This window comes from Argopecten irradians, chromosome 1, assembly GCF_041381155.1.
Source record: "Argopecten irradians isolate NY chromosome 1, Ai_NY, whole genome shotgun sequence".
NCBI classification, from domain to species: domain Eukaryota; kingdom Metazoa; phylum Mollusca; class Bivalvia; order Pectinida; family Pectinidae; genus Argopecten; species Argopecten irradians.
Genome location: NC_091134.1, coordinates 26,574,215 through 26,590,857, shown reverse-complemented (window position 1 = coordinate 26,590,857; position 16,643 = coordinate 26,574,215). Strand labels below are relative to the sequence as shown.

Sequence of the window (16,643 nt, the reverse complement as noted above, 5' to 3'; positions counted from 1 at the left end):
ATGTAACACATGGCCACGGGAAATGGGACAGTCATGCACAGATGGTATGTGACACAGGACCACAGGAACTTGGACAAACAGATACAGAAGGTATGTAACACAGAGGACTGGGACATACAGATACAGAAGGTATGTAACACAGGGCCACAGAGAACTGGGACAGACAGTTACAGAAGGTATGTAACACAGGACCACAGAGAACTGGGACAGATAGATACAGAAGGTATGTAACACAGGGCCACAGAGAACTGGGACAGACAGATACAGAAGGTATGTATCACAGGGCCACGGGAACTGGGACAGACAGATACAGAAGGTATGCAACACAGGACCACGGGAATTGGGACAGTCAGATACAGAAGGTATGTAACACAGGGCCATGGGAACTGGGACAAACAGATACAAAAGGTATGTAATACAAGGCCATGGGAAATGGGACAGTCAGATACAGAAGGTATGTAAAACAGGGCCAGAGGAAATGGGACAGTCATGCACAGATGGTATGTGACACGGGACCACAGGAACTGGGACAAACAGATACAGAAGGTATATAACACAGAGAACTGGGACAGACAGATACAGAAGGTATGTTACACAGAGAACTTGGACAGACAAATACAGAGGGTACTTATAGAAGCTTTGTGAGTATCAGAAACTGACGCTTTTGATGATATTAAGATTAGATAAAACCTTTGTTACCAAGAATTCATTGTCATCGATAAGATTCTGAAGGTTAGAACTTTTAAATAAGTGCAGTGATACCCTCTACTTATGTTTGTATTCTTAACATCATTTCCTGGAATTGTTAGGAATAATATTATCTTGGTACCTTATTCCATCCAATGCCGGTAAGCATCCCTATAAGCACCCTTCCCCCCTTTTCAGGCTTCAACTTCACTTACCCCGAATGAAATGCAGACTGAAAATATGAAAACTTTTATGTATGTGTTGGGTTTTTTTCTGATTTCTTTTGCAAATTGATTTATGGCTTACTCTGTGGAATAATTCTATTAAAGGCTAGACGAAATTTGTTTCCATTGAGCACCCTATTATTTACTTCAATTTTTAAACGCCCTGGGCACTTATTGGGTCGAATACGGTATATGTTTGAGTTTTTAGTACAGTGAGTAATATTATCTTGGTATATGTTTATGAGTTTTTATTTCAGTCAGTAACATTTATTTTCAGACACTAGGAAAAAAGGGTAAGGTCCTGTCCATTGATCGCTATGGCGATGTGATGGTGGCTTTTGGCCACCTCAAGTTTCAGTTCAATCCGGCTGTCCTGGACCCAGCAGATGGTGAACCAGACATGCTAAGCTTGCCAGATGATAGGCCAACCAAGACTGTCCCCACCACTAGTGTCCGACTTCCGTCTCCTGCACCGCCGGCCAAAACTCCAGCTCTGGCAGCCACAATGCCGGGACCTGCTCCCACACAACAAACAACACCTGTGAAAAGTCAGACACGTAAGTCTTCATTGTTAATACTTCACTCAAAGGCCATGCTCAGCAAAAGTTTATAGTTATAATGATAAGGGTTTCATGTAGAAGAGAAGATTTTCAATGACATATGCTTAAGTTGGGAATCAAGAAGCTTTAGAAATAACAATATATTGCATCAATGATCAGCTATATAATAGACTTTGATCATTAATTTTGAGATATGTTGTAACTGTTCATTGATTGTGAGACCTGTTGTAGCTATTCATTAATTGTGAGACCTGTTGTAGTTGTTTATTGATTGTGAGACCTGTTGTAACTGTTCATTGATTGTGAGACCTGTTGTAACTGTTCATTGATTGTGAGACCTGTTGTAGCTATTCATTAATTGTGAGACCTGTTGTAGTTGTTTATTGATTGTGAGACCTGTTGTAGTTGTTTATTGATTGTGAGACCTGTTGTAACTGTTCATTGATTGTGAGACCTGTTGTAACTGTTCATTGATTGTGAGACCTGTTGTAACTGTTCATTGATTGTGAGACCTGTTGTAGCTGTTTATTGATTGTGAAACCTGTTGTAGCTGTTCATTGATTGTGAGACCTGTTGTAACTGTTCATTGATTGTGAGACCTGTTGTAGCTATTCATTGATTGCGAGACTGGTTGTAGCTGTTCATTGATTGTGAGACCTGTTGTAACTGTTCATTGATTGTTAGACCTGTTGTAACTGCTCATTGATTGTGAAACCTGTTGTAACTGTTCACTGATTGTGAGACCTGTTGTAGTTATTCATTAATTGTGAGACCTGTTGTAACTGTTCATTGATTGTGAGACCTGTTGTAGTTATTCATTAATTGTGAGACCTGTTGTAACTGTTCATTGATTGTGAGACCTGTTGTAACTTTTCATTGATTGCGAGACTGGTTGTAGCTGTTTATTGATTGTGAGACCTGTTGTAACTTTTCATTGATTGCGAGACTGGTTGTAGCTGTTCATTGATTGTGAGACCTGTTGTAACTGTTCATTGATTGTGAGACTGGTTGTAGCTGTTCATTGATTGTGAGACCTGTTGTGAATGTTCAGTGATTGTGAGACCTATTGTAGCTGTTCATTAATTGTGAGACCTGTTGTAACTGTTCATTAATTGTGAGACCTGTTGTAACTGTTCATTGATTGTGAGACCTGTTGTAACTGTTCATTGATTGTGAGACTGGTTGTAGCTGTTTATTGATTGTGAGACCTGTTGTAACTTTTCATTGATTGCGAGACTGGTTGTAGCTGTTCATTGATTGTGAGACCTGTTGTAACTGTTCATTGATTGTGAGACTGGTTGTAACTGTTCATTGATTGTGAGACTGGTTGTAGCTGTTCATTGATTGTGAGACCTGTTGTAAATGTTCAGTGATTGTGAGACCTGTTGTAGTTGTTTATTGATTGTGAGACCTGTTGTAACTGTTCATTGATTGTGAGACCTGTTGTAGTTATTCATTAATTGTGAGACCTGTTGTAACTGTTCATTAATTGTGAGACCTGTTGTAACTGTTCATTAATTGTGAGACCTGTTGTAGTTGTTTATTGATTGTGAGACCTGTTGTAACTGTTCATTGATTGTGAGACCTGTTGTAACTGTTCATTGATTGTGAGACCTGTTGTAGCTATTCATTAATTGTGAGACCTGTTGTAACTGTTCATTGATTGAGAGACCTGTTGTAGTTGTTTATTGATTGTGAGACCTGTTGTAAATGTTCAGTGATTGTGAGACCTGTTGTAAATGTTCAGTGATTGTGAGACCTGTTGTAGTTGTTTATTGATTGTGAGACCTGTTGTAACTGTTCATTGATTGTGAGACCTGTTGTAACTGTTTATTGATTGTGAGACCTGTTGTAACTGTTCATTGATTGTGAGACCTGTTGTAGCTATTCATTAATTGTGAGACCTGTTGTAACTGTTCATTGATTGTGAGACCTGTTGTAACTGTTCATTGATTGTGAAACCTGTTGTAACTGTTCATTGATTTTGAGACCTGTTGTAACTGTTCATTAATTGTGAGACCTGTTGTAGCTATTCATTAATTGTGAGACCTGTTGTAGTTGTTTATTGATTATGAGACCTGTTGTAACTGTTCATTGATTGTGAGACCTGTTGTAACTGTTCATTGATTGTGAGACCTGTTGTAGCTATTCATTAATTGTGAGACCTGTTGTAGTTGTTTATTGATTATGAGACCTGTTGTAACTGTTCATTGATTGTGAGACCTGTTGTAGCTGTTCATTGATTGTGAGACCTGTTGTAGTTGTTTATTGATTATGAGACCTGTTGTAACTGTTCATTGATTGTGAGACCTGTTGCAGCTATTCATTAATTGTGAGACCTGTTGCAGCTATTCATTAATTGTGAGACATGTTGTAGTTGTTTATTGATTGTGAGACCTATTGTAGCTATTCATTGATTGAGAGACCTGTTGTAGCTGTTCATTGATTATGAGACCTGTTGTAGCTGTTTATTGATTGTGAGACCTGTTGTAGCTGTTCATTGATTGTGAGACCTGTTGTAACTGTTCATTGATTGTGAGACCTGTTGCAACTGTTCATTGATTGTGAGACCTGTTGTAAATGTTCATTGATTGTGAGACCTGTTGTAGCTGTTCATTAATTGTGAGACTGTTTGTAGCTGTTTATTGATTGTGAGACCTGTTGTAACTTTTCATTGATTGCGAGACTGGTTGTAGCTGTTCATTGATTGTGAGACCTGTTGTGACTGTTCATTAATTGTGAGACATGTTGTAGTTGTTTATTGATTGTGAGATCTGTTGTAACTGTTCATTAATTGTGAGACCTGTTGTAACTGTTCATTGGTTGTGAGACGTATTGTAGCTTTCCATTGATTGTGAGACCTGTTGTAACTGTTCATTGATTGTGAGACCTATTGTAACTGTTCATTGATTGTGAGACCTATTGTAGCTGTTCATTGATTGTGAGACCTGTTGTAACTGTTCATTGATTGTGAGACCTATTGTAACTGTTCATTGATTGTGAGACCTATTGTAGCTGTTCATTGATTGTGAGACCTGTTGTAACTGTTCATTGATTGTGAAACCTGTTGTAACTGTTCATTGATTGTGAGACCTGTTGTAACTGTTCATTGATTGTGAAACCTGTTGTAACTGTTCATTGATTGTGAGACCTGTTGTAGCTATTCATTAATTTTGAGATATGTTGTAGTTGTTTATTGATTGTGAGACCTATTGTAACTGTTCATTGATTGTGAGACCTATTTAGGTATTCATTGATTGTGAGACCTGTTGTAACTGTTCATTGATTGTGAGACCTATTGTAGCTGTTCATTGATTGTGATACCTGTTGTAAATGTTCAATGATTGTGAGACCTGTTGTAGCTGTTCATTAATTGCGAGACTGGTTGTAGCTGTTCATTAATTGCGAGACTGGTTGTAACTGTTCATTGATTGTGAGACCTTTTGTAGCTGTTCATTGATTGTGAGACCTGTTGTAAATGTTCAGTGATTGTGAGACCTGTTGTAAATGTTCAGTGATTGTGAGACCTGTTGTAGTTGTTTATTGATTGTGAGACCTGTTGTAACTGTTCATTGATTGTGAGACCTGTTGTAACTTTTCATTGATTGTGAGACCTGTTGTAACTGTTCATTGATTGTGAGACCTGTTGTAAATGTTCAATGATTGTGAGACCTGTTGTAGCTGTTCATTAATTGCGACACTGGTTGTAGCTGTTCATTAATTGCGAGACTGGTTGTAACTGTTCATTGATTGTGAGACCTTTTGTAGCTGTTCATTGATTGTGAGACCTGTTGTAAATGTTCAGTGATTGTGAGACCTGTTGTAAATGTTCAGTGATTGTGAGACCTGTTGTAGTTGTTTATTGATTGTGAGACCTGTTGTAACTGTTCATTGATTGTGAGACCTGTTGTAACTTTTCATTGATTGTGAGACTGGTTGTAACTGTTCATTGATTGTGAGACCTGTTGTAAATGTTCAGTGATTGTGAGACCTGTTGTAAATATTCATTAATTGTGAGACCTGTTGTAGTTGTTTATTGATTATGAGACCTGTTGTAACTGTTCATTGATTGTGAGACCTGTTGTAGCTATTCAATAATTATGAGACCTGTTGTAGTTGTTTATTGATTATGAGACCTGTTGTAACTGTTCATTGATTGTGAGACCTGTTGTAACTGTTCATTGATTGTGAGACCTGTTGTAGCTGTTCATTGATTGTGAGACCTGTTGTAAATGTTCAGTGATTGTGAGACCTGTTGTAAATATTCATTGATTGTGAGACCTGGTATAACTGTTCAGTGCCTTTCCAGTAAAATATACCCCACCCATGGACTTCAGGTTTTTATGGGGGACCATGCATAGAAGCAATTTAAAATTTCAAAACTGTAGAAGCATTTGTAATTGCAAAGAAATCACAAGAAACACTGCAGTGAAATAAGATTAGACATTGATTAAAAAAATATGATTCTTTTCATAATCATTGATTTTCTGAAGTAGATGTAGGCCTGTATGCACTTCATTCAGACTTTGTCACAGGAAAGAGTTACATTATTAACATTTTCCTGCAGTAATTTACAATCATGTCATTCCTACAATCTGAAAATAAATAGATACTTTGGAAGGTCTATTGGTCCTAAAATAAATTATTTTAATTTCTTTCACTTGTTTCAAACCAAAGGTATGTCGTGTACATTGACATGTTGACCCATTTCCACATTTAACACATCACATTGTTTAGTTCCTTTGACAAGCAAAAAATGACCATTCCAAATACTATTTTATTATGTAATTACAATCTATATTTAATATGTTATACAGGATTGTAAGGGTAGTATCAACTAGGGAAACAGACTAGTTTCATTTTCCTTGGATTGTTAAAGTAACGGTCACCATATATAATTTACTTTTTTTTTCCTGAGAAACGGACAAGCAAATTTAAGTTGAAAAGAAATATAAGACCATGAATAGAAGCATTGTTTTTTTAACATCAACCATACATAGAAGCAAAAAATTATGGAGTCCTTGGGTCAGGTAGCTTTCAACTGGAAAAACACAAATTAATTGTGAGACCTGTTGTAGCTGTTTGTGTTAAGTCGCTCATCTTATCTTTTACATTATTTTATGTATATTGTATGTCACAGAGGGAAAGTCTACAGACCAACTCTTAGCTGAAATCGAGGAAGTTGTCAGAGATGGGTACGCTGATCGTGTCCGTAGCATGCTTGAGGAAAATCCTTACCTGGTGAATATCAGTTCTAAGTGGGACCGACCTTTCTTTTAGTGACCATGCCTTGCATGGTTTCATTAATATTCCTTTGATTAATAACATTTATCAACTGTTCATCTGTAGACACTACAATCAACCATTTTTTTCTCTTCTATCAGTTTTACAGAATTTTGCATTGGTTTTAGATTAGTGGTTAGATTTTATAGAAGGTAGTTATAATACTGACTCCAAAATGGTATTTATGTCTTAATTAATTGATGTTATGATTTGGTTTATTTGACACCGAAAATTGGAAATTAAATGTATTATTATATACATGTAAAGTCAAATCTTTAAAATCCACCAAAAGGTCTTTATAGCCAAGTGGTTTTATACACAGTGCAAAATTGTGTTGAATTTGACCATTTGAAACCAATGTGATCCAGCCAAGCAGGTGGTCCTTATACAGAGGTGATTACTAAGCAAGTTTGACTGTACTGAGAAAAAAAATAGATATAGTTCTTCATCAATCCGGATGAAATGTTTGAAAATTTCAAAATTAATGATTTTTTATATCTGATCCATAGAGGGATATGGGAAAGCCACCATTGATAATTACAGCATGTGAACTAGGTCACACAGAGGTCGTGAAGGAACTTGTCAACGCTCACTGTAACCTGGAAGTGAGAAATGACAAGGATACAACGAAATGTGATCCTCTACTCACCGCTGTCCGCAAGTAAGTACAGAGTTCTCTGTGTCAATGCTAATTATGAACAACAGAAGATAGTTATTTTTGATTGGGCGACACAACAACATGGAACAGAGAACTGTCCTATTATAAAAAATATCTACAGGTAGAGATATTCCATTCTATCATTATTAATCAGGACAAGATACTTCACTTCTACCTTTGGTTGGACTTCCCTCCTATCAAATATTCACTATTCGTGTTTAGAAGGTGGAGCTTGGAGTAAGTACTTCACTACTGCCTTGTTAGAAGTCCCAGAAGTGATGGCCCCTACAACATATGTATTCTAGTTGATTCCTACAGAGAGCTTTGTTGTTATCGTTTAGGAAGCACAGAGATGTGGCTGAGGTTCTGTTGAACGCTGGAGTAAAGAAAACCGTGACCAATGGTCGCGGTCAGACAGCCATACATATCGCCGTCCAGGAGCGGGACTTGCCAATGTTGACACTTCTCCAGCAACATAAATTGGACATCAACAAGAAGGTGGGAGAAATTAACGGCACAGCTCATTAGATTGTTAGAGGCTATACCATTGATAACATATCCATTATATTTCTATAAGTGATAAATTTCTAAATACAATGTAGTAGATTTTAACCAAATGTGGTCTACTGCATCCTATTTAACAACTGCTAACAATATAAGGTAACTCTGTATAGAAAGCAAAATTTGCAAAATAATAACACAGAATATATTGCTACAAGAATAAACTTTTACCATTGTCCAGTATAGAATTTATTATCCACTTCTACAACACATGTGTATTATAGGTAACTATTACAACTATTAGGTTGCTGTGATTTCAGTTTGAAATCAGGAAAGTGATAACGCAAGTATGATATACATTCTGTAATTGATATTTTGTAGGACAACCTTGGAGACAGTGCTATTACGGATGCGATATCTACTGGTGACAAACGCTTCATTGATATGGTGGTAGATTGGCAGGGAATACAACTCAACTACTTCAACAGAATGAGCTTTTCTCCCCTTCACTTTGCTGCTAGTAAGGGGGATAACTAGTAAGTCAATGGGAATAACTAGTAAATAAAGGGGATAACTAGTAAATCAAGGGAGATCAAAAGTAAGTCAAGGAAGATAACTAGTAAGTCAAGGGGGATAACTATTAGGTCAAGGGAGATAACTAGTAAGTCAATGGGAATAACTAGTAAATAAAGGGGATAACTAGTAAGTCAAGGGAGATAAAAAGTAAGTCAAGGAAGATAACTAGTAAGTCAAGGGGGATAACTATTAGGTCAAGGGAGATAACTAGTAAATCAAGGGGAATAACTTGTAAGTCAAGGGGATAACTAGTGAGTTTAGAGGGATAACTATTAATTATTCAAGGGAGATAACTAACAAGTCAAGGAGGTAACTAGTAAGTCAGGAGATAACTAGTAAGTCAAGGGCTTACATACCTAGTTATCCCCCGCCCAACGAAGTTGGCGGGGGATATACAAATGGGTTCCGTCCGTCCGTCCGTCCGTCCCCGTACGAATGGTTTCCGGAGCATAACTCTAAAACCAGTAGAGATATTTCCACAAAACTTCATACACACATTGGTATTATGGTCTAGTAGTGCCGTTTGCTATTTTTAGGTTTTCATTTTTTGCATTTTTAGCTCACCTGGCCCGAAGGGCCGGTGAGCTTATGTCATGGCGCGTCGTCCGTCGTCCGTCGTCCGTCCGTCCGTCCGTCCGTCAACATTTCCTTTAAATCGCTACTAGTCATAGAGTTCTGCATGGATTGTAACCAAATTTGACCACAAGCATCCTTGGGGGAGGGGGAACAGAACTTGTATAAATTTTGGCTCTAACCCCCCAGGGGCAGGAGGGGCGGGGCCCAATAGGGAAAATAGAGGTAAATTCATTAAATCGCTACTTGTCCTAGAGTTCTACATGAATTGTAACCAAATTTGGCCACAAACATCCTTTGGGGAAGGGGAACAGAACTTGTATAAATTAAGGATCCCCCGGGGGCAGGAGGGGCGGGGCCCAATAGGGGAAATAGAGGTAAATCCTTTAAATCGCTACTAGTCATAGAGTTCTGAATGGAATGTTACCAAATTTGGCCACAAACATCCTTGGGGGAAGGGGATCAGAACTTGTATAAATTTTGGCTCTGGTCCCCCGGGGGCAGGAGGGGCGGGGCCCAATAGGGGAAATAGAGGTAAATCCTTTAAATCGCTACTAGTCATAGAGTTCTACATGAATTGTAACCAAATTTGGCCACAAACATCCTTTTTGGAAGTGAAACAGAACTTGTATAAATTTTGGCTCTGACCCCCCGGGGGCAGGAGTGGCGGGGCCCAATAGGGGAAATAGAGGTAAATTCTTTAAATCGCTGCTTGTCCTAGAGTTCTGCATGGATTGTATCCAAAATTAGCCACAAACATCCTTGGGGGAAGGGAAACAGAACTTGTATAAATTTTGGCTCTGATCCCCCATGGGGAAGGAGGGACGGGCCCAATAGGGGAAATAGAGGTAAATCCTATAAATCCCTACTAGTCATAGAGTTCTACATGAATTGTAACCAAATTTGGCCACAAACATCCTTTTTGGAAGTGAAACAGAACTTGTATAAATTTTGGCTCTGACCCCCCGGGGGCAGGAGGGGCGGGGCCCAATAGGGGAAATAGAGGTAAATTCTTTAAATTGCTACTAGTCATAGAGTTCTGAATGGAATGTAACCAAATTTGGCCACAAACATCCTTGGGGGAAGGGGATCAGAACTTGTATAAATTTTGCCTCTGGTCCCCCGGGGGCAGGAGGGGCGGGGCCCAATAGGGAAAATAGAGGTAAATTCTATTAATCGCTACTTGTCCTAGAGTTCTGCATGGATTGTAACTAAATTTGGCCACAAACATCCTTTGGGGAAGGGGAACAGAACTTGTATAAATTTTGGCTCTGACCCCCTGGGGGCAGGAGGGGTGGGGCCCAATAGGGGAAATAGAGGTAAATCCTTTAAATCGCTTCTAGTCATAGAGTTCTGCCCGTATTGTAACCAAATTTGGCCACAAACATCCTTGGGGGAAGGGAAACAGAACTTGTATAAATTTTGGCTCTGACCCCCCGGGGGCAGGAGTGGCGGGGCCCAATAGGGGAAATAGAGGTAAATTCTTTAAATCGCTACTTGTCCTAGAGTTCTGCATGGATTGTATCCAAAATTAGCCACAAACATCCTTGGGGGAAGGGAAACAGAACTTGTATAAATTTTGGCTCTGATCCCCCAGGGGGAAGGAGGGACGGGCCCAATAGGGGAAATAGAGGTAAATCCTATAAATCCCCACTAGTCATAGAGTTCTACATGAATTGTAACCAAATTTGGCCACAAACATCCTTTTTGGAAGTGAAACAGAACTTGTATAAATTTTGCCTCTGGTCCCCCGGGGGCAGGAGGGGCGGGGCCCAATAGGGAAAATAGAGGTAAATTCTATTAATCGCTACTTGTCCTAGAGTTCTGCATGGATTGTAACTAAATTTGGCCACAAACATCCTTTGGGGGAAGGGGAACAGAACTTGTATAAATTTTGGCTCTGACCCCCCGGGGGCAGGAGGGGCGGGGCCCAATAGGGGAAATAGAGGTAAATCCTTTAAATCGCTTCTAGTCATAGAGTTCTGCACGTATTGTAACCAAATTTGGCCACAAACATCCTTGGGGGAAGGGAAACAGAACTTGTATAAATTTTGGCTCTGATCCCCCGGGGACAGGAGGGGCGGGGCCCAATAGGGGAAATAGAGGTAAATCCTTTAAATCGCTACTTGTCATAGAGATCTGCACGTATTGTAACCAAATTTGGCCACAAACACCCTGGGTGGAAGGGGAACAGAACTTGTATAAATTTTTGCTCTGACACCCTGGGGGCAGGAGAGGTGGGCCCAATAGAGGAAATAGAGGTAAATCCTTTAAATCTACTAGTCGTAGATTTCTGCATGGAATGTAACCAAATTTGGCCACAAACATCCATAGGGGAAGGGGAACAGAACTTGTATAAATTTTGGCTCTGGCCCCCCGGGGGCAGGACAGGTGTGGCCCAATAGGGGAAATAGAGGTAAATCCTATAAATCGCTACTTGTCCCAGAGTTTTGCTTGGATTGTGACCAAATTTGGCCATAAACATCCTTGGGGAAGGAGAACAGAACTTTGGCTCTGACCCCCTGGGGGCAGGAGGGGTGGGGCCCAATAGGGGACTTAGAGGTTAATATTAACATTCCTTCAGAAAAGAAACAATGAACCTGTATTCAGAACATTACTTGGCATTACAAACCAGGTGAGCAATACAGGCCCTCTGGGCCTCTTGTTTCCGTAACCATGGAAACATTGCTGAAAATATCATATTTTTGTAGCAGGTTCATTTCCGGAGCATAACTCTAAAACCAGCAGAGATATTTCCATGAAACTTCATAGACACATTGTTCTTATGGTCTAGTAGTGCCTTTTGCTATTTTTATGTTTTCACTTTTTGTGCTTTTTTCTGTAACCATTGAAACATTGCTGAAAATATCATATTTTTGTAGCAGGTTCATTTCCGGAGCATAACTCTAAAACCAGCATAGATATTTCCACGAAACTTCATAGACACATTCTTTTTATGGTCTAGTAGTACCTTTTGCTATTTTAAGGTTTTCATTTTTTGCACTTTTTCCGTTACCATGGAAACATTGCTGAAAACATCATGGTAAATGGTAAATGTTATTTTGCAAAACTCCACCCATCTTTGTGTATATAGTCTAATATAAATGTCAAGGCTGTATACCTGATTCAACAATTGCAGCCCCGCTCTACTTGAATTATACTCCATCTTTCTTTAGCTCAACTTCCTTTTTCCTGTTTTTTTCATACACATAAGTCTCCACAATCAAACTTACTTCAGCTTTGATATCTCCATTGGCGGGGGATCTGAATGACTATGTCCTTGTTAGATATCTAAATCTAAATGTTAAAATTCTCATATTACAAAGAAAAATGTTTTAAATGCATCTTTACTTTCCACAGTGCAATAAGAAAGATTTTGCAGAAGAACCCTAACCTTGTGAACATTCCTAAGAATGATGGCTTCACCGCCCTCCACCTGGCTGCCTGCCATGACCATGTCGGTATTGTACAGTTCCTAGTGGGCATGGTAAGTACACGGTAGACCAAGCAAACCTATGATAGAATATTCTCATGCAATTGCATTCCAAACTGTCTATAAAAACCATATAGAAGATTGGTCTTCATATCCAAGGGGCGTTTAGTGTGATGTTTTATGTTGTAGTCTTCTGTGGACCGTGAAGCGAAGACCAGTAAGGGCCTGACCCCACTACATGTAGCCGCTACACACGAAAGTGTAAACACAATCAACCTGTTCCTGGGACTCGGTAAATATGGTTTATACCAGGAAAGTTGTAGCTGCAAGATACATATTTGTCGAAATTTGAAAAGTGATAAGTCTAGAGACTGAAAATTAAACAAAAAAATACATTTTATAATATTCGTCATTTATTTATTTTGTTTTAAATTGAAGAGTTGTTATATGTGGCTTTTAGATAGATAATGCATGATCCAAAGAATGCATTTAACCAAAAGAATATTCAATATTAAGAGAACTTTCTGTGCTCACTTGTTCATACCTGTTTGTAGAAGACGGGGTTGAGCCAGTTTCCACTACACAGCCACTTGTAGATGTAGATAGTATGGACGATATGGGAAACAATGCTCTTCATCTTTGTCTCAGGGGAGAGGACTTGGATGGCCAACAGGTAGCTACCATCAGATTTCTACTCATGAGCTATATAGTAACAGGTTTAGAATGTAACCAATTTTGATATGTTCAAAAGGCAGAAAACATGAAATAACATGGCTATGGTATAGTAGTTATCTTGGTCGGGAAGGGTTTGAAACATATTCAGATATTGAATTATTTACCATGACTATGGTCCCAGACTTTGATAAAGAAAAGTTTAACAGTTTGTGGCTGAAACTTTCTAAATAAATTTCATATACTATAACCACTCATGAATGATGTTATATATTTGTATTATTTGTCATATTTCCAACAGTCCTTGCCCTCTGAGGAGAGTATTCAGAGACAGATTGAAATCGCCCTGAAACTGATCCATCGTGGTGTTAAGTACAACGCCCGTAACTTAGATGAAAGGACTCCACTTGAGGAATGTACAAATGAAAATGTGAAGGAACGGATCCGTACCGCCATCCAGGAGAAGTAGGTTTAGTAAAAGCTTAGTCAACTTCTTTCTAGCCTTTCCGAATATTTCTGTATTTTCTCTTCTTTATCAACTAGTAACTGTAATCTGTCGTGTTTTTGAGTGCAAATAATTTAGAACTATTTTACGAGTTCGCCTCCATCCTGTTTCGGTCATTCTATTGACTAGTGACAGTGATATCTGTTAGCACAAACAAAACGATATGGGATTTTGGCGTGCCATATCAAAACGTCGAGTCCCTGCTAATGAATATTTCAACTAATGTCTTTTGGATAGTCAATTTTATTTTACCGACAGTAGAATAATTTTGGAGGTTCAGTTACATCATTTTTGTATCGCCTGCAACGATAGTTCGCAAAGACGATACTATGGTGTTACTTTTCCGGCAGCAGCGGCGTTGCCGTCGTCAACATTTCACTTTAAAGTTTTATGTTTAGCTCTGTTTCTCAAAAAGTTTAAGCCCAATCCTAACCAAACTTTAAACTTTGCTGAAGGACATCACTATCACTTATCACTTCAACACACCTATTAATTGCAGGATTCATATCAAGCTGTGGGATGCAGAGGCTGTGAAACTTATGAATAATAAACTATTCATAAGACTTGACTTAAAATTTTGCGTTTAGCTCTGTTTCTCAAAAACTATAAATCCAATCACAATCAAACTTTAATCATAGCTGAAGGACATTCTATCACCCCAATACATCTAATTGTTCCAGGATTCATTTCAGGGTGTGGGAGATTGTGAAACTTAGTGATGCTAAACTATACTTATCTCTTTTTCTCAAAAAGTATAAGTCTAATCCTTCACATTCTTGGAATATAGTTAAAGGCCATTATTATTAGATCAACACACCCAATTGTCAAATAAATCAACAATGTGGTACGGGCGGTACTTATAATTACACTTAATTCTTGTTAAAACGTGGCTTTAAATGGGAAGTTGATTAAAAACTAGAAAAGTACACCATTGAACAGAATGAGTATAACAAATAGGCCTTCCATAAAAGTCCATTTTATAAATTGTTTTTACAGAGACGTCCGACACAAGATACAGCCAGCAGCTCCTCCCTCCAATCTGTGTATGTCGTGTGACGAGAACCAAGCTGACTTCCAGCTGGTGCCCTGTCTGTGTAACATCTGTGGTGAATGTGGGGGCCGCAAGGCCAAGAAATGTCCCAACTGTTCCACAGAAGTCCAGAGTCGAAATCTGCTGTAGGCAGATTTGTCTTGTTAAGAATGTCAGTATTGTACTTTACAAAGTGATCTGCATCAGGCAAAGAGCGATACGGAAATGTTTTCAAATGCCATCATTCAAAAATTTAAAACAGTGTAACAAAATCCGTTTTTTGTGCTTTTTACAAACTTTTACTTCTTTGCTCACTTGATTACCGATGGAAGTCTTTTCAAAGGAAATATAAATGTTTGAGTTAATGATAGATTTTGTCATGGAATATTACAGCATTCAGAACAGTACATATGATTTAAACTACAGTCTTGCTTGGCATATTTGTTGAATAATTCATCGATGTAATCATGATTTTCCCTAGAGAAAATATGCATATTGAAATTACTTCTGTTGTATGTAATTGTTGATTATTGGACATGCAAACCTTACTCGAGAACAATTTTTAGCTCACCTGGCCCGAAGGGCCGGTGGGCTTATGTCATGGCGTGGCGTCCGTCGTCCGTCCGTCAACATTTCCTTTAAATCGCTACTTGTCATAGAGTTCTGAATGGATTGTAACCAAATTTGGCCAATAACATCCATTGGGGTAAGGTGAACAGAACTTGTATAAATTTTGGCTCTGACCCCCCGGGGACAAGAGGGGCGGGGCCCGATAGGGGAAATAGAGGTAATTCCTATAAATCGCTACTTGTCATAGAGTTCTGAATGGATTGTAACCAAATTTGGCCAATAACATCCATTGGGGTAAGGTGAACAGAACTTGTATAAATTTTGGCTCTGACCCCCCGGGGACAAGAGGGGCGGGGCCCGATAGGGGAAATAGAGGTAATTCCTATAAATCGCTACTTGTCCTAGAGTTTTGGATGGATTGTAACCAAATTTTGTCAGAAACATCTTTGGGAGAAGGGGAACAGAACTTGTTTAAATTTTGCCTCTGACCCGCTGGGAGTAGGAGGGGTGGGGCCTAATAGAGTAATTAGAGGTAAATATTAGAATTTCTTCAGAAAAGAAACAATGAACCTGTATTTAGAACATTACTTGGCATTACAAACCAGGTGAACGATACAGGCCCTCTGGGCCTCTTGTTCTTTCATACCTATGGGTGTAATACTGGCTGGTCTAGGGTAATACACTCATGTCGCCTGAGGCTGTATTGCATGGCTACCCATGCAGTAAAGCCTCGTGACGTCACGGCTTCAACAAAATTTCTATTTCCTCGGTAAAATTTTAACATTTTTTTCACATACTTGACTGGTTTTACTATAAAAGATGCAAACAACGGAATTTCTGTTGAAAACATCTCGTAATTTTTCATGTATTGAAAATTGACTTTCAGTCGTGGATTTCTTCGAAAATTAATTTCAAAATGGCTGGATATTATACTTGTAAAATTACAATAAAACGTTGAAGTATGAAAGAAAAATATTCTTTCATAAGTGGATATGAAGGATAGGGATATTCTACCCTCGGGATCACAAAATGTTGCAAAACCCTCGACAAGCCTCGGGTTTTACTACATTTTGTGACCCTCGGGTAGAATATCCCTATCCTTCATATCCACATATGAAAGAGTCTTATAATATTGTACACACTGTAATATCCTGATGTAGTTCCATGACTTTATCATGAACAGGGGTCAGATGTGCCAATCCTATTGTTAGCTATTGAATGTTACACAAGTTGTTTACAAGATAAACAGTCCAGTAATCCAATGTTGTATTGCCCCAGAACTTTAAAATTTATCATTAGAAATAATTATTATATGAATGTATATATTGCCAAGTACATTAAATAAATAAATGTATTATATAAATAACACTG

General features: G+C 38.6%; 1 protein-coding gene across 1 annotated transcript in view; it reads left to right on the top strand.

Moving 5' to 3' along the window:
* Positions 1 to 16,638, top strand: part of LOC138322394 (E3 ubiquitin-protein ligase MIB2-like) — a 46,062-nt gene extending 29,424 nt beyond the window's left edge. Inside the window, exons 18-27 of the mRNA XM_069266431.1 lie at positions 1,189 to 1,468; positions 6,612 to 6,712; positions 7,264 to 7,415; positions 7,754 to 7,910; positions 8,295 to 8,449; positions 12,423 to 12,549; positions 12,685 to 12,787; positions 13,050 to 13,168; positions 13,469 to 13,632; positions 14,669 to 16,638. Of these exons, the coding sequence (XP_069122532.1) occupies positions 1,189 to 1,468; positions 6,612 to 6,712; positions 7,264 to 7,415; positions 7,754 to 7,910; positions 8,295 to 8,449; positions 12,423 to 12,549; positions 12,685 to 12,787; positions 13,050 to 13,168; positions 13,469 to 13,632; positions 14,669 to 14,852 (1,542 nt within the window). The 3' untranslated portion in view covers positions 14,853 to 16,638. The remainder of the gene's footprint in view (positions 1 to 1,188; positions 1,469 to 6,611; positions 6,713 to 7,263; positions 7,416 to 7,753; positions 7,911 to 8,294; positions 8,450 to 12,422; positions 12,550 to 12,684; positions 12,788 to 13,049; positions 13,169 to 13,468; positions 13,633 to 14,668) is intronic.
* Positions 16,639 to 16,643: the final 5 nt, after the last annotated feature.